The sequence below is a fragment of the Neopelma chrysocephalum genome, unplaced genomic scaffold (genome assembly GCF_003984885.1).
Source record: "Neopelma chrysocephalum unplaced genomic scaffold, ASM398488v2 Primary Assembly neopelma1_84, whole genome shotgun sequence".
NCBI classification, from domain to species: Eukaryota; Metazoa; Chordata; class Aves; order Passeriformes; family Pipridae; genus Neopelma; species Neopelma chrysocephalum.
The window spans coordinates 4,819,105-4,844,076 of record NW_020897746.1 but is presented as its reverse complement, the minus strand read 5'-3'; the positions used below and the strand labels follow the sequence as shown (position 1 = coordinate 4,844,076).

At 48.2% G+C, this 24,972-nt stretch overlaps 1 protein-coding gene across 11 annotated transcripts; it reads right to left on the bottom strand.

Moving 5' to 3' along the window:
- Positions 1–3,182: 3,182 nt before the first annotated feature.
- Positions 3,183–23,826, bottom strand: EXOC7 (exocyst complex component 7). Of its 11 annotated transcripts, XM_027691959.1 has the most exons (22): positions 23,645–23,826; positions 22,691–22,756; positions 21,426–21,610; positions 20,659–20,764; positions 19,901–20,123; positions 18,816–18,983; positions 17,777–17,788; positions 13,026–13,118; positions 11,999–12,067; positions 10,579–10,724; positions 10,185–10,337; positions 9,442–9,540; positions 8,782–8,844; positions 8,393–8,459; positions 7,077–7,115; positions 5,958–6,023; positions 5,562–5,682; positions 5,065–5,160; positions 4,717–4,780; positions 4,139–4,180; positions 3,851–3,984; positions 3,183–3,437 (listed from the first exon to the last, which is right to left on the bottom strand). In XM_027691959.1, exons 1-22 carry the CDS (start codon positions 23,702–23,704, stop codon positions 3,335–3,337), a joined length of 2,175 nt encoding a protein of 724 aa, XP_027547760.1. In that variant the 5' UTR covers positions 23,705–23,826; the 3' UTR covers positions 3,183–3,334. The 11 variants fall into 11 exon arrangements, with proteins under 11 accessions (XP_027547760.1, XP_027547762.1, XP_027547764.1 ...); XM_027691961.1 differs by lacking the exon at positions 7,077–7,115; XM_027691963.1 differs by lacking the exon at positions 11,999–12,067.
- Between the last annotated feature and the right edge of the window lie 1,146 nt (positions 23,827–24,972).

Genomic DNA, 24,972 nt, shown 5'->3' with positions numbered 1-24,972 from the left:
GGCAGGCTCCTGGTCTGTTCCCTTGGGAGGTCTTGTCTTAAATTAAGACCAATGCAAGTCCCCATGTTCCAGTTAAAATTTAATAAAAGCATATTCAACTGGAAATGAAAAATAAATAGGCTAAAGTCAGCTCTCAAGTCCAAGAGTGCGCAGGGACACGAGGGACACTTAGCTGAAACCTCAGTTAATGTGAACTTGGATTTATCCCTGGAGTTAAAGAAGTTGTTTTGGTTTGTGGTTTTGTTTTGTTTTCAAACACTTACTCTGCCAAATTTGCTCCCCAGTATTAGGAGGCAGCAGGTAGGAGACACCCAGATCCTGGCACAACCCCAGCATGGGCCTCTGTGGAGCTACAAAAATAAACAACGGAGAAATGGGGCTCTGGCCCCAAAACCTTGGGCATCAGAGAGTCTGTGTCAGGCAGAATGGGAGGTGAGGGGAGAGCATTAAACCTTGCAGGAGCCTTGGAGAAAGCAGAGGGGGAGGCAGAGGGGGTTCAGCCCCATCCGTGGCCCCTTCCCACGGTCTGAGCATCACTTGAGGCTCTGCAGTCAGCTCTTAGCGAGGATGTGAAGGGCTCAAGTGTGAGAGGGCCAGGCTGTGCTGGCTGCCATGATCACTCTTAATTAACATGTTGCAAACACATTCCTTACCATAAAAAGCCAAGGAGCACACGGAGCAGTTCCCTGCACTGTGCAGTGTTGGACAAAGTCAGCCTGGAGGGGGCCAGTGGCTCCTCCTGCTCCCACCCCAAGGGAGGGGTGGCTCAGCGTGGAACGGGCTGCTGCTCCCAAAGCAGGTCTGGCTGCTGCAGGGGCTGCTCAGCGAGGCTGAGAGCCTGTCCAGCTCCCCATGTTCATTCCCTGCACAGGGGAGAAGCAGGTGATGAGGGAATGGTTAGAATCAAGGGTGAGTGGGAGGCTGGATTTAAGAAACAGGGACTGGATGGCTCAGTTTTCCCTTTAACGCAGGGAAAAGGAAGGTCTTGATTACCACCTGGGAATAACATAGCTCTTCCTGCTACCTCCTCTAGCTCCTCCTCACTGCACAGCCTGCACAGCCGCCAGCAAGCTCAACTCTCAGTCCCCAGCTGCCTCTTACCTCCATTCCTTACTCCAGATGCAGGAGTAAGGGGGCATCCCTGGGGTAGAAAACAACCCAACCAGCTACTGGTGCTGGTAGTGGAGAGCCATCTCTGACTGCATCTCCCCACCAGCCCTGGTCTGTACAGCTTTCCTGGGGGAACAGGCTGACAGCAAAACCCAGAAATGCCTCTTTTGGCATGGGTCATGCAGACGCATTCCCAGAGTCTCTGGAGAACAGGATGTGGCCTTGTCCCAAACCCTAAAAGATTTCATGCATTTTCCACAGGCTCTGGTTGGCACAAGAGCGTCAGCATAGCAAGGATTCCAGCTCCTGCACACTAAAGCTCAGGTGCTCCAGAAATGCTGCAGGCAAAGCTCCCTCTTCCCTCCCCTGGCTTTGCCTGCGACTGTTCTGGGTGAATTGCCTTGCCCTGGGATCAGGGGCAATAAAACATATTTTACAGCTCAGCCTGAATTCCACACACTCTCCTGGTGAAAGAAACTCACATCAGGCTGCTGCAGTGGCAGAAACACATCCAGAAAGATGGAATCCAGGTCCTTCTGGTGAATGTCAGTGTGTGTATCCAGCAAGCTGGACACTGCACACAACACAAGCCAGCAGCACTTTGCTTATGCTTTCCATCACTGTCTGGCGCCTGCTAGCCTTTGGAGGCTCTTGGAGCTGGCAGAGGTGAAAAACAGCAAGTGCTGAGGTCTCAGGTGTCCTCAGACATTTGAGATCTAAAAGCAGGAGGGAAGGTCCCTGCAGGGAGGGCTCTGGGGTTGGCACTGTGAGCCTGCACAGACACATAGAAATGGCCAGGTGTGGTGGGTGATCAAAGCTTGAACTCACACTGTGGTCCAGTGTGGGCTGGACAAGCCTGTCCAATCTGCTGGTTTTCAGGCACTTGTTACGCCAGGTAGTGTTTCAGACCAGGCTGAGGAGGAAGAGGAGGTCAGGGGTTTAGAAAAGCCAGGAGCTCCCTGAAAAACATCTGTCTGAGGAGGCAGCAGCCGAGGCAAGAGGCTGGGTCGGCCACAGCAGGACCTGCACTAACATCCAACAGCTCTGCCACTGCTGGGCTAATCAGACACCAGCAAACACTCCAGTAAACACAGCTCAGGTGAATAATGGATTTGCTCCAAATTACAAAGCTATTGTGAGTGCTCCTCACTCTCTGGAAACCCTGTATTTCAAGTGTTACAGGCAAACAGTGGAGCAGCAGCAGGAGAGAAGGAGGTGGGAGCAGGAGGTGCCTGGCCAGAGACCACAGATACAACAGAGGTGTTCCTCTGAAAGGCTTTGGTGCAAAGCTGTCAGAGTCCAGTTCCTGTATCAAAGCCTGCCAGGATTGCTCCAAGGCATGTGGGAGAGCACTTGCTTCACACATGATGCCCATGGGCTGAACAGAGGGAACAGGCTTGGATGCTTGCAGGGAAGAGATGCATCAGATTTAAGAAGACAGGAGACAAAGGAAAAAGAAGGATGGGAGGAAGATGCTGAGCAGAAATCTGTATGTACACTTCTGCACATGCTCTGCCTCAGGTTGAGGGGCAGCACTCAGCCAGGCCACCACGGAGCTCCCTCTGGTTTCCCACTGCTCTGTCACAACTCCAGACTGCCTTCACCCCACCTGCCACTGCCTCATAAAGGACTGAGCACTGACACAGGGACAGCTTGCCAAATTTTGGGTAAAACACCCTGGTGCATGACTAGACTGCACCACCACAGCCAGACACCACCACACCCCAGAACTGGCATCGCAGCCCATCACTGAACTAAATAATAGTCAAGAGTAACAATGTGAAAATCCTTGGGGATCCTACAGAACTGAGATTCCCAAAACCCATCAGGGAAGCACGTGGCACCATGTGGAGCTCACAGCTTCCTGCCCCAAACAGAAAGGCTGTATCCATAAGGTTGGGGGGGGGGGGTTGTGTGTGTGGTTTTCTTTCCTTTTTTTTTAATCACACTCCCCATGTCTGCTGCACATCAAGGCATTAACACAAACCCAGGTGAGAGGATGCCCAAATGTAAGAGCCCACATGGTAGACTTTGCCTTATCCCATGGATCCAGAGCAAAGACAGCCAGGAAGGAGTGTTTCCACAGGTTTATAAATCTGATAAATACAAGTATAACACCCTGCCCACCACAATGGGGCAGGGGAGAAGGGAAGGGAGTCCCAAGGGTTGCTGAGAGAGCACTGGCTTGTACTTGGCAGCTGGAGAGTTCACGACAGCTGGAAATTTATGCTGATGTGTCAAACAGCTTCTCGATCATCTCCCCCACCTGGTCAACCTGGTATTTGATGTACTTCTCAGGGTTCTTGGTGAAGGGCACATTGCCATATCTGCAAAGGAAGACAACCCCCAGGTGACAAATGACTGGAACGCAGCAAAGAGACCCACTGGCCCCTCCTCTGCCACAAATCAGCTCCACTCCAACACATACCACCTGAATCCAACAGGGTATCCTGTACAGAGCAAGTGACCTGCTTCCACTGGTCTCACAAGTTTTACATGAGCAGCCCAGGGGGACTCAGAGCTTTGTATTCACTAGAACACCTGCGCTCACCCTGACCGAAGAATCGGGGTGACAGCACGTGTCTGCAACTGGTAGAGATCAGCTTTTGGGCATGTTTGAGTGTGCAAGGTAGAGAAGCTGAGACAGGACAGCAAGGAAGTGCCTCAGCTCAGGCTACACTAGGCCTCAAAGACCTCTGTAAATCCACAGAAGAGAGGACAGTGTCGCAGGAGGCCTCACCTGTTCAAGAAGGCACCATAGGTCTCTTTCACAATGGTTTTCTGTGCCTGGCGGATTTTGTCTCGTTGCTCCATGTCTGGAATTGCCCAGGCCTTCTGGATCTTACACAGCTCCTCCAGCCCATCATTGAAACCCTGTTAAAAGTAAAACTCGGTGAGCATCTCATCTCCACACCGAATCTGATGCTCTTTCCCTCTGCTGCTGATCACCAACAGTTCTCCTCCTCAGGCAGATCTGTCTGTCCCAACCAACCAGGGGATGTTCTTATACCATCCAACACCTCCTTACCTTAAAGCGCTCCTTTATCATCTGCCTCTCCTTGTCCTTGAGCTGCAACAAGGAGGGAAAGGATTTTATTTCATCTCCAGGAATAAATATCCAACATCAGTGCTCACCCACAACTCCCCATCCAACCTAAGCAATATGCAACCTACTTGGTTTGGATTCCCTCTCCTAAAGCAGTGAGGAGAGAGCTGCAGAGAGCAACACACTCTACATTCAGCAAGTAGCTTTCAGCTGAAGTAGTTTTAACAAGAGTAATTTTCATCCAGAACAGACATAAAAATAGACTTCTTTATGCTTTCAGCCCTTTCCAAGGGAGGGTCTCAGGGTTTTGCAAATCCAAAATAGAAGCATGTGAAGATATAAGAATGGAGGCAGAGATTAAAAGACTTGGATGAATCTGGGGCAGGGGAGATCAGAAGGCACTGCTGCTCTCCATCTTGTGCCAGCCACAGCTTTCACTCTGCAGAGCGATACTGGCATGAGATATAAAGAAGGTTTCTGAGAATTTTTTAATATGACAAAGGAGAAGATGTTTCTAGCAATTTCTGTCATCTCAAGCCCATTCTTGCCCATCCTCTCACCTTCACTCCTGGTTGAAAGACAGGCAGGTTTCTCTCCAAAATGTAATCTGTTACCTTCAACCAGCTGCACATGAAATGAGATGGGAAAGAGGCAAAGAGGAGTTACTCATACCTCACTAGAGCTTCTGTGCCTTTACCCATGACCCAAAGGCCAACTTAGACAACACACACTCCAAAACTTTCCACAGTGACCCCTTCCCAAATTAGATTAATTGCTTGAGAACTAGAATAAGTGGCTTTGGTTTTAGACAAGTTTCTGGTTTAGGCTAATCTCTCCCACTGCTCCAGCAGCACTGGCTGCCAAGGAGCTCCCAAACCAACCAAACCAAGGCAAAAGCAGAGGATGACCTGCGCTGGTATGTCTGGATCTGCTGCTCGATGAGCTCCCGGTAAGACCTCTCAGCTGTTTTCTGTGTCACAGCCACCAACTGGATCAGCTCGGACCTGGAAGAGCAGAAATTCTGAGGAAACACCTGAGCCAGCTGCTCTCCGGGCTGCTCTCAGCGTGGCAGCATTTCAGCCCTCATCAACAAGTCCTTTTTTGCCCTTCCCAATAAAAGAGCCCTTGACACGTGCAAAAGCAGCGACTCAAAGTCACTTTCCAGTGTCCTCAGTCCTCCAAAGATCAAAGGATTCTCTACAGCCTAAGCCATCTCAAATGCTTTCATCTGCCACTCTCGTGTAATGTGATGTTTAAAATACTGCAAAACTTTCAAAAAGGCAGTTTCAAGAATAGAAGATAAAGCAGATCTGAGACAGGCTGGCAAGTGAATGCTCTTAACGCAGAGCTCTGCTCCAAACCCAAGCCTTGGACTTGAGGGAGATTTACCCAGACACACACTTACTTCTCCAGAGATTTCAGAATGTAGTTGTAGTTGTTGTGCAGAAAAATGGCACTCAAAGCTGGGTCTTCATAAACCTTGGATTTACTAAGAAGGTTAAGCTGCAAGTTGCCCAGCACTTTGCCTTTAAGAGGGAAAAACAGAGAAAAAGTTTTGCACTGGGACTTCTCTTTACTGACAAAACAAACCAAGCTGTGGGCCCACAGCAGAGTGAACAGCACAGCCCCAACTGCCTGTACAAAGGGTACAACCATGTGGACTTAACAATCCTTACACAGATCTTCCCTCAGCAAGTCACCAAAACCTCTCTGCAAACTATTGCCTTCGTTGCACCTGGCAAATGAGCCAAGTGAAGGAGAGTCCACGGGGCAGGAGAGGGAAGGTGAGCAGGGTACTCACAGATGTAGGTGCTGAGCAGCCGCCTGCTGAACTCTGAGCTGTAGCTACTGGCTGAGGAGCTGGTCTCTGAAAAGAAAAGAGTTTTAGGCCAGTTAACATGCCCTGAGAAGGGGGGGGTATGTGTGGCCACTCTGCTTCTATTCAAACAAGCCTCATCCCTGTTGCTATGGAATTAGTGCAGAGCTCCCATCAACAGTGAAATTAGCTCCTGCTTCAGAGCTGACTGTCAACAGCTCATCCCTGGTGAGGGCGGGAGAGCTCTGCATTCCTCAGTCCTTGTATCTGCATCAAGTGCAGAGCACTCCACCAGAAATCTCTCCTTTTCTTCTAGTGCTCAGAGGACACTCCTCTGATCAGAAATAATGTCAAGAAACTCATCCACCCCATCATTCCCCCACCACCCGAAAAGGGTCTGTAAGCACTAGAAATTGGCAATCAGAGAACAAATAAGCTGCAGCTGTTAACAACAAGCACACAATAGTAATTGAAACAAGCAGAAGGGCTCTGGAAAGCTTCAGCCATCCCCATGGTTGCTGACAGGGCCTGCCTGGCTCTGAGGGGGATGTGCCAGCATGGGAGCCTGCCCTTACAAGCAGTGACTCCGGGCTGGCACATGCTCCTCTGTCTGTGCATAAGGGATGGCTTTCTGCCCTCGAGGGCTTGTGGGCATGGGGCCCAGGGGACACGTGGGGTGGCCACCTCCTCCTGCCCCCACCAGAGAGTTTGGCAGTCGGGCCTAACTCGGGTGGTCCGAGTTCACAAGCACCCCATGGGAAAGGCCTCGAGGCTCCTGTTGCTGGGAGCTGGACAATACAGAGCTGAGTGCACATGGGATAAAGCATGATCCCAGCCGGGCCAATGTGCTACCTGTGCCAAAGAGATTCAGTGCCATGAGAGTGTCTTGAGCCTGTTTCAGCTCATGTGGCATCCCTCATTGTCTGCTGCTGACAAAGCCCTCCCTATTCTCTCCGGCCTACTGGCAAGAATTACCTACCCTCCCCTTCTCCCCCTCTTCAATAATGTGTTAATTTATTTACCACTGCTGGAGGATAAAGAATTAACATACATCACCAGAGTCCGAGGCAATACGAACAGGTACGTGTGGGTAAGTCTGCTTACCTCTGGGATCTAAAGGAATATTGTATGTGTCCCCAAGAACTACAAAGATTAGGCAGAGCAGAGAGAAAAGGGGAGGGAGGAGAGAAGAGAAAAGAAATGCAAAGTGCAAAAAGACAGGTTAGAGACCACCATCCCTTTGAGAACAAAGCAGATATTAACACAGAGCAGCCACAGACAGGTACACAGGAGAGCAGGCAGAGTCCTTCCAAGGCCTCAAATGGAGTGGAGATCACAGAGGAAAGGCAGAGTCCAACCTCCTTCCCCTGCTAGAGACATTGTTTGCTTTGTCACTGGTTGTATTAAGCAGGATACCTCATTCCAAATCTGTTCAAACCCTCTTTCAAGGCAAAGCTACCTCAAGCCTATGCTACCTTTTCAATCAGCTCTAAGACAGATCCCCACTGCACGACATATATGTCAAGACTTCCAAACAACAGCCCCGGGGGACTACATGGGGAAACAGTTGATTTTTCCAAGAAAAAACTAAGACCAAAGGGCCACAGAGAGAGAGCCAAAGCCCAGGAGGATCTGAGCACACTGAGCTTGCAGGTGGAGAGGGCACAAGGCAGTGGCTAGAGGAGCTGTGGCAAAAAACAGAGACATTGAGTTAATTTAGAACTGGCAGAAATTTCCAAGCAGGAATTTGCAGATAACAGTCTGGAGGCAGCTCTAAGCTTCCCTATACCTCTGCTTCAAAGGGGGTCCCTAACCCTCTCCAGCCTGTGCCTCCTCAGGGCCCTGGGCCCCCTGAATCATCTCCACTTCTCCAGCCTGCTCTATTCCAAGCTACCTGAAAGCAGGAGCTCTGCCAAGGTCGAGAGCTCACTGGGGAGCTGGGAGCTGCTGCTCTGCACAGAACCAAAATCACACTCCAGCTGATAGACAGCAGCATCCCGCTACACAAGGCAGCAGCTCTCGGCTTCTGATCTAGGCATTTATTCCTGGAATGAGTCTCTTCAGCATCCTGGAGAGCAGAGCTAAAGCTTGTCTCTCTGATAGGGCACATGGCACACAAGCAGCTCAGGAGACCCAGCTTGCCCACAGCTGGATGCTAAGGAGATTCTTGCTGCTGCTGTTGTATTCTGAGCTGAGGAGCAAGTGTGGAAGGCCAGCAAGGAAACTCTGCATCCCTTGGAGTTCTCCAGATAACCAACTATGTGGTCATGGCAGATCGGAGGACAAGACAAACCACAGGGTGAAGGACAGGAGGAGAACAAGCTCACAGTGCATGTTGAAGTTTGATTATTTTAAGGAAGATGTCCAGGCAATTTGAAGAAGGAACTGCATGCCCAGCCAAGCCTCATGCATGTATGTACCTTGTGATGCCAGCATGGCACCTGCTGTCTCCTGGAAATCCAATAATTGCTGTAGGAAAAGGATGGCCTGGAAGCAAGGAAGGGAAGTTAGGAGCAACCAACATTGCATCTCCTATGCTCTGCTATGAAGAATCATGAAGGACCACTTGCTCCTCCACATTTAAAACCTCCGAGAAACAAATCACTACACTTCTTTGAGCTGGTGAGTTTTCTAACACAGTCACCCATGGCTGAGTCAGGGCCACCAGCTCATCTTGCCATGGAAGCCAGGTAATTATTTAATTGTTAATACCATGACAGCTTAACTTGAGAAGTTTCCCTACTGCTCCTTTAAAACCCTCTTCAGAAGCCGTTTTTCACAAAGGATGGTTCAAATCATCATTACTTACATTGCTGGTGAGTTCATGAACTGTCCCATCTTTTGGCATGTTATATTCCTTGTCCGGATCGTTCTAGGAAGGGAAGAGAGAGACATATAATGAGCATGTAAAAAAAGTGAAGACACCTACAATACAACTGCTGCTACAAGTGAGCTGAAGGCTTGTTTATCCAGCCTCTCTCAACACCCTCAGACCTGGCTCTTGCAGTGCCATCTCCTGGTGCTCAGAAACCACAGCTCCCACACCCCAGCAGCTCAGAACCACAGGTGTTTGTTCAGCATGTGACCATCATACCTTCAGCTCACCTGCCCGGCAGTGCATTCCCCAAGCCCACCTTACACAGGGACAGCTTAACATGAGTCCTCCAAAACTTTTCAAGGCAGCAGTTTTCCTTTCTTTTGTAATTGAGATTGATACTGATACCTGCAGAGGCCTGGAAGCTTATGTCAAACTATTTGTAGTATGCCTGTTAAGAGTCTTAGGCAGAGGCCTCCTGTAGTTGAAACCAGCACCAAGCATTTGGTATTTGAACATCCACAGTGATTCAACAGGTTCCTGCTTTAGTCAGAATCTGCACAGTGTCATGGAAAGATGAAAACTAAACTAGGGGTTCCGCTCAGAAAACCCCTCTTCCAAGCCTGCCAGAGACAACACTGAGGAGAATCCTACCTTAATGTTGTCTGCAAACTCTTCCAGTGCCTTTGCACCAGTGGTCTCCATGGAAGTGATCAGCCCTGGCAGTTTGTTCTTAGTGCCTGCTGCAGTTCCCTGGAATGGTTCCACAGTAGATCAGTGAAGGAAAACAAACAGTATCTGAACTTCCATCCAGCATCTACCCTCCCTCATCCCCCATCCCAGCATCTCATTCTCACTTTTCCATATGCCAGAAGAATATTTACAGCACCATCAACAACACATGAAATCCTGCCAGGCAGAAAGGGAAGATGTTGTGACCCTAACAGTAATTAGGACTTGCTACCTCTCATGGTTTGTCTTACACATTATCTGATACAGGAGATTGGGGCATCACAGCTGGAAGCAGATGGAAAGGAGCCTTGCTAAACCTGGACGCCATGACTGACACATAGGGAACCTTGTAGTGTGGTCCAAGCAGGCTTTCCTCAGAGCAGCTCAATAGTATCAGAGTTGAAACACCTCAGAGGCCATGAAAACAGGAGAATTATGCAGGTGATCCATCATGGGGTCAGAACTTGAACTTGAACTGCTGCTGAGAGATGCTGAGTTGCTGGTTCACCACCACAGAAAGAAGCAAGGTGCATTTGTGTCACTTCCAGTCCATGCTGGAGGACAGAAGCAGCATGGCTTTGCTAAAAGCCACTGGGATAATCCATTTCAAGAAGTTCTCCAGACGACCCAAGCCACAGGAGCCTTTCCAATCCCATTACACTTACCTGCAAGACCTGGTCAAATTCTGGCTTCATCTGCTTAAGATGCTTCAGGATGGGGAAGATTGTGAGCACAGCTGAGTAGTCGTGTCGGATGATGGCTTTCCGGGCAGCTGAGACAATGTTATCCCCCTCCATGATCAAGTTATCTAATGACTCCTGCAACAAAGCCACAGACTCAGGAGGAAGCAGCACGACTTTTGCCCAGGCAGCACAAGGAGCTCAATGCAAGACACATGTTACAGATGCCCATTTGGCTGATGGGTCATTTGTGGTACCAGTGAGGAACTCTGAGCACATGTTCTCCAGGGTCTGTGCTTGACCCCATTCCCTGAACAGGTCCTGGAGGACAACCCCAGCATCCTTTACAAGAGAAGCAAAACAGAGAGGCTCAACTGACCTGGATGAGAGAATCAAAGGTCTTCTTCTGGTGGTGCTCTGGGACAATTTCTGTCAGGAGCTGGTACTCGCTCTGGGCCAGTTTGACAAAGGCACTGACACAGTGGATGTAGGCGTCGATCTCGATGTCGAACACGTCGTCCCTCCCTGCAAGGGCAAGAGGGATTTCAGAGAGAAAAAAATCCACACTGAGCTTCCAGCAGCTCTGCTCAATCCAAGGCTTTGGTTTACACAAGGCTCTTCTGGAAAAGTAGGCTCTGGCTTTGCACCCATAGGTGTGTGAGAACAAGAGCTGTCTTCTCACCACACCTGCCCTGGGTTTGTGCATGGGAAGCTCTGCATATCCTGCAGGAAGCAGGAAAAGTCATCTGCAGTTCAGGAAACGCATCAGGACACCAGCTCTTTCCAGCCTCATGACAGAAGGGAAGTTTGGAGCTCTTCTGGGATACAGACTAAATTTAATCAAGGGCTTGAACACAGAGTACTAAACTCAGGAAGGTCTGAGGTGAATTATTCAACATCTCTGCTTGTATTTTTAGAATTCCTTATCTCCATCCATCATGCAGATGAAGAACTGCCATTTTGCATCAACATTTCTGGGAAATAAGGGCTGTCCTGGAAGGCAGCCTCTTCCCACAGGCAGAAAAGGAAGATAAAAACAGGCAGATGAACATTTACATCCTATGAAGCAGGAATATCAGCACAGCTAGGTGAGTTATCTGCCACACAATGATGCATAAAAATGAGTCCTAGACTACAAGTGTCTTGGACAAGGATCCATCAAAGATCCTACATGGATCTTTGTGCCAGTGTGATTCACGGGCTGGCACCAACTCATGCCAACCACTGCTGGATGTGTCTGCAGGACAGACATAGACAGACACTATCCTGCAAGACAGTAAGATGACACAGAGAGGCCTTCTCTAAGCTATGGGCTGCTGCTTCTCTCCTCACAGCAACTTTTGATGGAGAAAGAACCAATTCTTCCCTACGCCGACAGGTCCCTCAGGTTGATATTTTAAAAGTTCTGGTCAGCACAGGAAGCACAAATATGGTGTGCTTTTACAGACTGCCTACAGTGCTATGGCCCACTATACTGTAATGCTGCACATGATCCCTTTCCTGTTCACTTTGCTTCACCTTCAAACAGGCCAGTAGCCACCAAAGTGCCCCTCAGCATAGCCTCAGTCAGTCTCTGGTTGGACAAAGTTGGGGTTCCCTGTCTGAGGGCTTGGGGGGTGTGTGATTAGTGGGAGTGAACTCTACTGAGAAGAGCCAGAGCTTCTTAGCCAGAGGAGGCCCATGCTTCAGGACTGCCCACAGAGACAAACAGCCACTGGCTACAGAATACCAGTGCAGCATGCTGGGAAGGAGGGATGGATGTTAGCCAGCTCATCACGGAGTGACAACACGGTACTTACCCGCAGCCGGCCCGTGCTTGTCGCTCAGGGTATCGCAAAGGTGTTTAACTCGTAAATCATGCTCATGACCTAGTGAGATGTCAGCCGGCACAAACAGAAGGCGCAATTTATCCAGGGTGGTTACAGCATGGATGCTCACACTGGGCTGGATGCTGCTTCAAGGCTGGCTTATTGGATCTGATGGACACCATTTTCCCTACACAGTCCCAGGAATGCTTCCTGACCAGATCCCTTTGTTGGGCTATATAGCAGCAGCAACCCTTTGAAACCTGATGGGAAGTGCGAGTTAAGTCGTTTGTTGGGCCACAGAGTCCCTTGAACCTCCTGCCTAAGTTCTGAATGGGATTGCAGGCACCAAGTCCAATTTGTACCCACAACCATTACAAATCCAAACTCAAAACCCTGCTCAGCATGAGAATTTTCCCCCAAATGAGTGATGTTAGTCACCATTTGGGTTTTAGGAGACTACAGCATAGGTGCTGAAGAGAACTGCTTTGGATGCTTACACAGCAGGAGGCAGGAATTTCTTTTGGATGCTTTGAAGCAAATGACCTCTTCTCCCTTATCTGGCACAACCTCTATGAGCAGAGGAGGTCAGAACATGGAATATGGCCATTTAGGGAGGTGTACAGGAACAATACACTGGCTGTGGTCCAACACTTCAGCATCAGGTTTGGAAAGGTCACTAGGAAACTGAATGTCTCAAAGTTCAGGCAAAAAGAAAAGAGAACAGGAACACCACAAGCAGATGTCAGCACAGCAGAGCTTCCATTACCCAGGTGGCTGTGGTGGGTCAGTGTTAAGGTAACACTCCTCTCCACCTTTACTCATGTTTACAGACACCTTGAAATTTGGACACTAAATTCAGAAAAATAATTTGGCCCTCCAGCATCTCCTTGTTTCCCCAAGGATAGCTGTACCTAACCAATGCTGTCCACCAAGCACTGGACTAATGGAAGCCCCACCTGGAAAAGCAAGACTGATAAACAGAGAAAGTCAAGGGTGATGTAGCTAGAGCTGTGATTACCTTCCATAGGAATGAGGTTAGAGGCCCCCTTTTTCCCATCTAGACCATGCTGAGAGTACTGTTTCAGAAGGTTCTGAGCCTTACGGATCGTGCCTGTCACCAGAACCAGAGAGAAGAGACAAGAAGACCTAGAAAATGAGTGAAAGAAAACAAACCCAGAACACCAGCCCTCCACCAGCATCACCTGGGCCCAGCAAGAGGACGCTGGGCACCAATGAGCATGCTCAGTACAGGAATGTGAACTCCAAAATCATGTCCAAGTGTGCAGATACAATGGCATTTCCAGACTGTTTCCCTGCTTTCAGGCTGGGGGCATAAATTCCAGCCAGGTTACAGAACCAGGGAGTGCTCGAATCAGTTTGGAGGGGGGGGTGAGAAACACTGTCACAGAAGGGAAGCAGTGAAGCTCCCTTCCCTCTAATGGGTTTATTTAAGTTGGTACTCTGCATCCAAGCATACAAGGTCTGTTGCTTTTCCTCAGCTGTGGAAGCAGGGCTTTGCATATGGACAATTCCTGTCTGGCAACACGCTGCCTGCTCCTCGGAGCCACAACTGCAGCCACTTGGTAAGAGGTGCCTTTCCAAGGGGTATTTTCTGAGCATAATCAATAAAGACCCATCAGGAGCCCCACAGCCAAGTCAAGGAATGGCACAGGAAGCAATAAAAGGGTGACAACCTCTGGGCTCTAGGGAGCAATTGCAGCAGCAATTCCCATCCCAGGAATCACAGAATAATGGATGCTGCCCACCCATGTCTAACTCGCATTAAGCCACCCTAATCCCCAAGACACTTCTCTTCTAAAGAACCGCAAATCAATTAAAACCATGGAAAAAAAATAACACGGGGTTAAAAGATTTATACTTAACACACACAAAAACCAGACAGAACTGAACAAAAGGCAATGCTGGATATACAGCTAGAAAGCACAAAACAAAGCATTAATGGGACAACTGAAGACTAGGCAGTGTTTCCACATTAAAAGGTTAGTCGTCATGCAACAAGCTACAATTACCACAAGCACATGGACACCCTCTCACAGCAGAGCTTTGCTGTTGCCTGCACAACAGGGAACTGGAAGTTTTGGGAAGGCAGAAGGAGCTTCCATAGGAGACCCAAATGAAACAGAACCAGGCTGAGTAAATGAAGAAGCCAAAAAATAAAAATGCGGCTGCCAAAATTAAGAATCGTTCTTCCGCCGCAAAGTAATAAATACTTCAAACATGCAGAAAATCCCTGCTCCCATCAGTCACTGGAAATGAGTGTTGGCTGCCCAAATGCTGAGGGGAAGCACAAGTACACACAGCTGCAGAACAGCATTCTGGGATGCAGGACAGCTTCATCCCATAAAGGGATATATGGCAGGGGAAAGGAAAATTCAGGTTCCCCTGACAGTGCATCTCTAGTGGGGGAGAACAAGAGAGAGCAGTTCCCATTAAATTACTGCCCTAAACTGGTGCACTTACTAAATAACAGAGCATGGTTCCTAAGGCATAAATTTTCACTGGCAACATTTTTCTTCTACCAGTTCAGAGTGTTCTCAACCACTTAGTAAAGAAAAAAAAAGTCATATCCATAAAACACATTCTTCCAGTAGGAAACTTCTCCCCTCCAGACCCACACCTGGGAGGTGGGCAGACTTACACCCTTGCTGGCTGATGCATTTGCTCTTAAGCTTCTGCCATATGATCAAATGAGCGGGCTCTGCCTCTTCTTCCAAGCTTCCCAGTGCTCTTCACACCCCACATTTCCACTTCATTTTTAGCTACTTTCAGAAAGCTTAAAAACTTGGGCTCAGCAAGTTCCTCTGAGCAAGGAGGGCTGTGGCAAGCTCTGGAGAGATGCACTAAGCTCTTCCTTACTGCTGTTCCCACAGCCCAGCTGATGCAGAGCAGCTCAACCTGGGTACTGTTCTTCTACCACTTCTTTCACCTTTCCCACTTTCAAGCATCCAGGGGGAGGGGAAAAATAAAAAGGAATAAAAAGAGAGGGTAAACTGGTGTGAAAACAAAGCAGACAGTACAACTGCTGCTGCTGTCAGCAGGGTCTCACTGCACAGGTATGCAGGGGATGTCTCCAAAGCCCACCCCTCATGGTTTCTTTTTCTTTTTTTTCCCTCTTTTTCTCAATTTCAGGGGATGAAATTATGCTGCATTTTGTTTGCATAAACACAATTACCTGTGTTTACTGACACACGCCGAGTGTTGGGTGTCCATGGGCATCACTTCAGTGCTGCTGGATCCCTCTGACTTAGCATTGTAATTAGGCTTTAATGGATTCTAGTGGAAGCCAAATGCTTTTGTTCCAAGATTTTTTTCCCCTATTAGGCAGCTCCCTAACCAAAGGGGACTGTGTTGCAGCTACTAATGAAAACATCACATTCAATCTAGGCAGTGATCAGTATGGGAAGCAGGAATGGGCTCTGTATTCTGTCACTCAGCCTGCCTTCAGGTACTCTTGCCTCACTACTAAGCCAAATAGGTAACTAGGTACCTATTTGGATCATTAAGGAAACTGGAAAAGGGCTCCCCTACAGCTTGTAAAGAGCCATAAAAGTAAAAAAAAACCCAAACACCTGAAACTTCTGCTTCTGTGGCCCAGTTGTTAAATAAAGTGGCTTTTGGGCATACGTGAAGCACAGTTTTCCTACTTGTTGTCCTGTTTCTCCCTTCCATTAGGCAGTGTTCCATCCAAGCAGCAGGGAACATCCTCTTTACTTAAGCAGCAGCTGCAGGAATCTGTATGAAACCAGACAAAGCTCTCTCTGGCTTTTGCTTGTAGGCAACAAGGTCGAGTGGCCCCATCCTTCCCAAAAATGCAGAGCTGCTGAGCTACCTCTACCTGCTGCTCTCAAGCCAACAGGAGAGAACAGGGTCTACAGGCATCACAAAGAAGTTGTATTTTATGTGCATACGTTTGCAGTGGGATGATTTGGGAATGTGAACACACCTGCCCCCTGAGACAGACTGCTTGACATTTCAAACTACAAACTAAAACCAGAAAAAGCCCACAAATTGCTTCATCTGTTCAACTTGACAAGTTGCATTTAAGGGGAGAAAACTCTGCTTTAGAAGCATCTCCAGCAGTCAGATTTTAAACTGCACGTTGTACCAACAGGAGACAGCACAGGGAATACCAACAGATAAAACAGGAACAGAGAGATGAAGACCCTCTGAAACCACACATGGATGTGGAGCATGTTCTCTAGAATCCACCATAGTACCTAGGAGGGTCTCTGCCTTGTTACCTAATACCTCACCTTCCCTTCAGCTTTAGCCTCTCTTGTGCTTTGTTTTGTGGGTAAAAAAAGCTACAGCACATCAGATTTAGTTTGTTATTTACCCCTTGCAGTAGGTTAAAGTGTGCATTGGGGTGTGCACTGGGATATTCTTATTTAAAGACAAAGGAAATCAACTCATTTGTTGGAACTGTGAGAAAACCCCCTTGTCTGAAACCCAAATTGGCAGAAATTGACTTTACTTACTGAAATAAAGTAATAGAACAGAAAAAAACTGTCTTTGTCCATAACTGAACAAAGGCTAAACCCAGGGAACTCAAACAACACCAGGTAATATTGCTCTGAACAGAGCCAGTGCCAGTGTGAAGGGGGTGTGAGACCTCTACCTCAAGAGCTGTCCTTGAAAGCTGATGGAACTGCAGAAAAAAAGGTGAATCTCTGGTCAAAGACGATTTTTTTTTCCATTTTTAATTTCACTTAAGTATAATTCAGTAGCCATAAGAGATGGTTGGTGTATGAAGTGTAACCACCACTGTCCTTCAAGAGCTACAGTCTGGTTCTCTGTCCTTGTTCACGGAAGATTGGAGACAAATTAGCCACTATTTTTTCTTGAGATTAACAATAACCCAATGGATCATTTGAAGTGCTCTTTCCTTCACACACCATCAGCTCTGTAAGTGCACTCAGGCCATGCTCTGTGCCTTCTACCTGGCCCATCTCAGAAGATCCAATTAAACTGGGAAAAAGACATGAAGATCTTCTGGCAAATTTACAGCAAGACATTCACCATGACAAGTAACTCTGGATGCCCAAATGCACCCACTTTGGAGAAGTCCTGCTTGTAGGGAACAAACACTTGTGGCCCTCCAACATGTGGGCTCCTTTCTGTACTCTCTATGTGATCATTCAAGATCTGAGACTCATTAAAAAGACTCTAGTGATTTTTTTTTTTAATCTGTCCATGAAAAAAACCAACTAATCCATTCCTGACTCTTTACCTAGAGCACAGGGGAGATGCTACCATTTGTCAGGCTGCTCAGAAATGTTTGCTGACCATACTGAATGCATTGCAATCAAAACACAGCATATTTTTCCAGAATCAGGGGATAACCGAGAATTGTGGACCAAATCTGAAGCATCTGCAACCTGAGATCCCCTTGGCTCAACTACAGATCCCTTCTGGCACTTTTTAAGTGGCTCAGTGTCTCTGAACCCCTTATCAGGGGGTTCTCTGCTGACAGGGGAAAATTCACTGAAATTCACAGTTGGGCTGCAGTTCACAGATCAGCTTTCAGGAACAGCTCCAGGGCACAGCAGCAATGGCACAGATTGATTTTTAAAAGACCAGAGGGGTGATGTCTGGATGCCACAGCCTTCCCCAGGCAGCCCTCCCTCCCTGAATATCACAGGCACACCCTCTGCTTTAGCAAGAAGAGGCCCAGCAAAGCCTCTCCACACACAGAAGTGAAGAGAGTGAGCACCAGGGCCAGCACACACACACATAGACACACATTACCTGGGATGAGGACTGCATTCACAGCAGGATTATAAAAATAAACACAACACAATTAAAATGGGTATTTCTTCTTCCTCCCTTTCCCCATCCCATCCATTCCCACTCCCTACCCACATTTCTTACTGTTTTCCTGAACCCACTAAGAGTATTTGGACAACACAGGAAAAAACAGTAGGGAAGGAGAGTATTGGCCAGGTAAACTCACAGAAATGTGGACTTTTCTGACTTGATTACTCTTACAGATGAGACAACAGGGTGCTGGGACACAGAGGGACAATATCCCTGTGCTGCTGTGGGAGATATGTGCTGGCTTTTGCTGGCTCTCCTGGCCATGCTCCCACTAGATGGCACATTCCAGAGATGGGAATTCCAGCTCTGCACTCCTCTACACCAGAGTGACCAACCTCACCAGCTGCAGAAAATGCAGCAAAACCTCATTATGAGGAGAGGAGGAATAACCCATCAGCCACATCCATAGCTCTTCCAAAGACAGGCTGAGGCAAGAGCTTTAAGAGCCCTTCCAAATTCAGACAACGCTGGATCTCACTTTTGCAGGCACCTACCAAGGCCCCATCTCAACTCCTGACTCCTTGCTTACCTAGTACAATAATAATTTAATAATAGCTAATGATAAGTGATGTATTTTATCAGATATGAGCTTTCTATGTGCTGTGACACAGACTACATTCCACATTCCAATGCTGAGAAAGGTGTTCTCAGATCAAATCCTTTTACAGCCCTCTAGGGTCTCTTTTTACTCATTTCCTTTCTCAAGTCCTTTCCTCTCCCTCTACACAGGGCCCCTCTCCTCCCTTTACAGCACCCAGAGAACAAACCTGATGGCTTGACTGACAGACAGAAAGCACCTGTAATTCCAGTGCTGAATCCAGGGCAGAGAAGAGGTGTTTATCTCCAAAATCTCAGCCCTGCTCCTGTCCCAAGAGCACATTTTTAGACACAGAGGCTTCCTCAGCAGTGAGAGGGCCTGCAGGTGTGTGTTCAATGCCCAGTACAGTGATCCCTCTCTTCAGGGACTCACCTGGTCTCTTGATTGGCTTTTTGGTGGGGGTGTCCTTCCTTTTGTTCTGAATGGCAGGGGAATAGGGCACCCCAGAGGAAGAGCTGTTCTTACGGAAATGGTCTTTCAGCCCCTTGATGGAGCGGTCGAGCTGGACAGAGCGGATTTGGAAGTAAACAGTCATGAAATCTAAGGAGACAAGGTAGAAATAAGATTATAATTTAATGAGGTGCTCATCATTTGAAAGCAGAATACAAAGTGACCAACAAAATATGCTCTGTGTGCTGGAGTTGCCTGTGATCATGGAAAAATTCTTAAGAAGCTTTTAAGGATGTTCGTCGTACTTGGTAGGCACAGTAATCCCCATTCAGAAGTAAATCACTGAGGTGGGGGGTTTTCTAGGAGCTACATGTTGCAGGAAACCTGTACTTTCACATACAAGTCCACAGTGATTCACTCCCAAAGGAAAAGTCAATAAAGGAGTATAAGGCTCCAGTCAGATCTTGCTGCAGAACAGGAAAGGAGAGATAGGTACAGACTGAAGAAAGTCCGTGCTGTTCTCCCCCCGCCCTTGGTCACATCTCATACAAAAAGTTATGCCCATAAATATTTTCCAAATGGGAATAAATGACCAGTGTCTTGCACATTTATAAAACCTGAGCACTGGATAGCTGCAGCTCCAGCAGAAGGCATTACAAATGCAAGTGCAATGGATTTCTGCTTCAGGACAGACTATACATTGAGATAATTTGTGCTTTATTTGCACAGCTCATTCTGAAAAATTCAACTGACAAACCATCACTTCAGTCTCACTACAAACACTAAAACCAGCAAGATCTTCAGGGGATGGAAAGACTGAAGTACTCACCTAAAAGGTGCCACTAAGGCAGTCACTAGTCCTGCCAGTGCTGCCAGGTGCCCACAGCAGTGACTCACGGACTGGTGGCCACAGCAGAGGCTTCATGGCTGAAGGGGTGGGATGTACAAGCCCAGCTGTGCAGGGCTACACACACAACCCTCAGCATCCCCCTTTTGGTCTCAACCACACATGGGAAGTAGTGGTAAGAGACAGAGCTGCAAGGGAGCACCTGTACAGCACTACCAACCTTGATTCCTGCCGTTCTCCACCAGCCAGCCAGAAATGCGGATGATGTCGTGCAGGACACTCTCCGGGAGGTGCTCCAGGGACATCTCCTCCTGTGTCTCCATTTCATCATCTCCGCTGATCAGGTCCAGGATGAGGATGGGTGGCACTGGCTTGGTGTGCCGTGTCATCAAGCTGCGGAACTCGGACTCCAGGGACTCCTTGCCCCTCTCAAAGAGGGATTTCTGGCACAAAACAGCAGGACAGAAGCTGTAATCAATCACTCACTTCTGCAATCAATCACTCGAATACTTCTGCATAAGAACATACTTTCTGCAGCATTTCTAACCACTGCCAAGTGCTTCATGCTTCAAACTCCAACCACGCCTGTATCTGAGAGACACTTAAAGGGAATTAAATAAAAAAACTGCTTGGGAGTCAGTCAGCCTTCAAGTGGGATTTAAACAGATCACCCATTCTGCTCAAGCAGCTGAAGGACTGACAAGAGCTACTCAGGAGGAGGTTCAATCAACTCCTCCACAGGTGTAAGATCTGCTTTCAGAATTCCTCCTCGCACAGTGCACAGAGAGTAAAACACCAGGAGCAGAAATGCTGCTGAGGACAGGCTTAAACAGGAGCCAAAGCAATGGTTCCTTCAGCTGTGCCCAGACACCACCTTCACCATGCAGCAAACCCACAGCCCCTCACAGCAAGAGGACGAGCAGCAGGGCTCTGTCTGTCCCTCTCCCACCCATGCCAGGTTCCAGACCCACAACCTACCACACGGTTCAGCTCCGGGCTGTCCGGATTGTTGTCCTGGAAGTATTCCACTGCCTTCTGGATTTTGTCCATGCAATTCAAGTATTCCTCCAACCTCCCAGTGGGGCTAAAAATAAAACCAAAAGTAAAAAGCAGTGCCCCACAAAGCAAACAAAGAGGATAACAAGTAAGTATCAGATGAAACTTAGGATAAAAATAACACGGAAAGTTTCAATTCCCTTTTCTTCATCTAGGAGGAGATCATGGAATTCCCTTTTGCCTCCACTCAATGCCTCAGCAGAGTACCCAATCCATGTAGCAAGTGCAGAAGGACTGCTGATGGACAGCACATAACTCTTGTGCCTTGCCCTCCTCTCTCAGACAGGCCCTGATGGGAAGGCAAAGGAAACTGCACATGCCACCCCAGAGAAGAGCCACAGAGCAGGCTCCAGAACAGCTCTGGTTCATCCTGGATGCAATGACAACACTGGTGGGCAGGAAGAACCTTTGGGAAAAGGGCAGAGGAAAATAGACAAGCCACCAGTGCTCATGAGATTCATATGGCAGCACGTCTGCACATCCTGGAAGGGACATCAGTGCACAGTCTAAGCTGTCTTTATCCTATGGGGATGGAAGAAGGTCAAGTCAGTGTGGACTGAGGGTGGGGAAGGAGTGTGGGAAGGGTACCAAGCACACGAGGATGAGTGTGTGGAGTCGGCTCCCCTACCTCTATCCCAAAAATCCAATAGGATGAAACTCCCCAGCAAGATCCAGCTGGCTCAACTCACCCTTCCTTTATGATCTTCTCCGTGTCTTTGGCCACATGATAGTAACTGATGACATGATCCAAGCAGGACAGGGTCTTCTCCACATTCTCCTGCAGGCGCTGCAGGTTCTCTGTCTGTTTGTGGACTGGGATAATCGAGTTCTCCAGCTTCATCAAACGACTTTCAAAGGAGGACAGGATAGAAACCTGCACACCAAGAGAGAAACCAACGGCTGAGGACATCCTTCCTACAGATCCATGCAGTGGGGTATGAGTTAGAGAAGGTCAGGGACTGTCAGGGCCCAGCTTCATTTTTTGGGCTCTGCTACCAGTTTTCCATGGCTCCTTAGCAGCTGTTTCCACCCCTCTACATCCTGATTTCTATTAACAGTCACAAAACAGATCACCTGACACACAGAGGTGGGCCAGCCCTGAATTAAATGTTTGTAAAGAGTGAAGATAATGTTCTAACACAGTACTAAGGACAAGCAAAATTTTATTTGACAGGGCAAAATAAATCCACAGGAATTGCTTGGAGGTGCCCCACGTAAAAAAAGCAAAAAAAGCACAAACCAGCAGCCACTTTACTCCACACCAATGAGACCCAAAATTGAGCTGCACAAATGAAGGTTCAGGATCAATATAGTGAGAACCTACTTTTCCATCACAGACATTTGGTTTTAGAAGAGGACTGTGATATTGCTTCTGAAAGGTGGGAAACAATATTAAGCTCATAAAAGAGTACCTCAGTGTCATCTTTTCTAGGCCAAAATGTAATTCCTAAAAGATTCCCTCCTATGTTATGTTTTCTACACTTCTCTGGTGCTGCCTCTATGACTTCCTTAAAGCCCTGAGCCCAAAACTGGACACGGTATATAAGCTGAGGGCTTATGAGCAATTACAGAACAATAATTACTCCCTACCTTTGCACAGACAACTCCCAAAATAAAACTCCAAACAAAACCTGAATTTATGCAGCAACAACACGATGCTGTTGCACAAACTAATCTGAGGTCTATTAATACCTCTTCCCAAGAGAGAGGGCTGACTGTGGTGGAGGTGAGGCCAACAGCTCACCTGAGCCCTTCTCAGAGCAGCAGAGAAGCTCAGGACTGAGGCATTGATCAGGTTTCCCCTCTGCCCAACCACTGAAGCAGAAAGTGCAAATTCAGAGGAAGTGGTTCATTACTCCACATCCCTCAGATGGGCACAATGACAACCTTGAAAACTAACAAACCTAAGAAATAAAGTAAAGTAAATCCAGCCCCAACATTAGGACCTCCTTACCATGTTCTTGGTGAGCTGGTCACTCTTCTCAAGGCTCTCTTTGATAAAGGACAGAGTTTCTTCTTCCTGTCAACAGGATGAAAAAAACAGTCTTCAATCCTGAACACTAAGCTTTTAAGTCACTAAACATTACACATAGGTTTTTACAAGTCCTGGTAAACACTGCAGCAAACCATGTTTGGTCTGATGCTGAGGACACATTTTAACAAGCCACCTCTTAGCAGAAATCAGAGCAAGTGACTCCAGGTGGGGACACATCATGTAATGAGTGAGGTTTTTATGGATTATTTGTTTCCCTTCAATACCACAATATAAAATAACACCTCCCAGACCACACACTTCCCTGCCATAGCACAACACAGGTGTTGCACTGGCACCTTCCAAAAACCCTACATGGGGCAGAGAACTCAAGTGGCCAAAGCAAAGCAGCAACCAAGGGCTGGTTTTAAGTCATTAAAGCCCAGAGGCTTTAATGCTATTCCGGAGGGAATAGCAGACTGCAAGGGCTGTTTTTAAGTAACCTAAACCCAGATATAGGGGTGGAACAGAAGCCAGCAAGGCCTGGTTTTAACTCACCAAGGCCCAGAGACAGAGGGAGAACAGCAGCCAGTAAGGGTTAATTTTAAGTCACCTAAGCCCAGATATAGAGGTGGAAGAGCAGCCTGCAAGGGCGGGTTTTAAGTCACCAAGGGCTGGTCTCCCAGGCTACATTTGGAGAGCCCGCAGACGCCCCTGGGCCCGAAGAGGGGGCCAGAGATACCCCCTGCACCTGAAAACCAGGCCTCGAAGGACCGGAGCAGGGTGACGAGGCCCTTGGGGGTCCCGGGTCGCCCCCAGACCCGGTGGGGACCTCCAGGCCCAGCCCCGTCTCCCCGGCAACGCCTTGGGGATGCGGGCCTGGGCCCTGACCGCAGCCCCGGCAGAGCCCCCAGCGGGTCCCGAGCTCAGCCCCACCTGCTTGAGCTTGTCCTCGATCTCCCTCCGGCGGGCCGACACCTCCTCGCTCGGGATCATCGCGCCGGGGCCACTCGGCCGCTCGGTGCCACCGCGCTCGGCCCGTCACCGCCCCGCCGCCATGATGGGCGCGGCGAGGCACGCTGCGCATGCGCGGGCAGCCCCACAGCCATCTTGAGAGTGGCGCCGCTTGAGGAGGGGCCGGGCCGTGGCAGAAGTGGAGAATGCGCGTGCGCGATGCTCTGCGAGCGGCCATGTTGGGAGTGGCGGGAGGGCTGCGCCGCCATCTTGGGAGTGGCGAGGTGGGTTAAACAATCACAGACTTAATTGGGTTGGAAATTGATCTGAGAACATCGAGTGAAACCTGTGACCCAACACCGCCTCGTCATACAGACCATGGCGCTTCGGGCTGTGTCCAGTTTGTCCTTAAACACCTCCGGGGACGGTGACCCCACCACTGCCCTGTGCAGCCCATTCCAATGACTAATCAGCCTTTATATGAAGAAATTCCTTCTCGTGTCTAACTCAAACCTCCCCTGGCGCAGTTTAAGACTATGTCCTCTCGTCCTGAGCGTGGCACTGTTGCGTAAAATTTTCTTAAGAAAGGATGTTCTTTGATGTTTGGTCTTTGTATACTTTCAAGCCTAATCACCAAGAAGGGAGATTTAATCAGTGAAACAGAGAGCAGCTCACAAGCCCTAAGTGAGGGCCAGGTGTTAGAAAAACAAATTATTTGTTGGTAGAATTGTCTTGTTAAGGTTTAGGGCTTGACATGCTTCAGTAATCTCAGACCTACAGGGAGGTTAACAAAACTTGGGAAGAAGGATGTACTGGTGATAGTGGACACAAAAAACGCAGAATTTAAGGGCCTCAAGGACATTTGGCAGAATCCCCAAGATAAGGAAGAATCTAATAAAGCCAACTCAGCAGCTGAATCAGCTCCAACTGGATAAAAGGTAATTCTGGCAGGGGGAGATCTTGACCACCAACCCATGGCCACCAACCCAAAACAAGAGAAAGACTGAGCATGTGGACTAATTAGCATGAGAAGTGAGAGACTCATTAATCAATAGAAGATAAGATGCTAATTAATAAGATAACTATGTTACTTGTAGCTAATGAACACTAATTCCTTTGTTTACTGAAACATATAAATAGTAAAATAAATAGTAAATTGATAGTTGATGTGTTTAATTTGTGGAATTCCACCGAGCACCCAGACTTGTGCAACTCTGAAATAAATAAACAGTGTCTGAGTATGCAATTATTGGCTTGCTGCACACCAGGTAACGACTCTGATTTTTGTGCACAACAGATGTGGAAGGAGA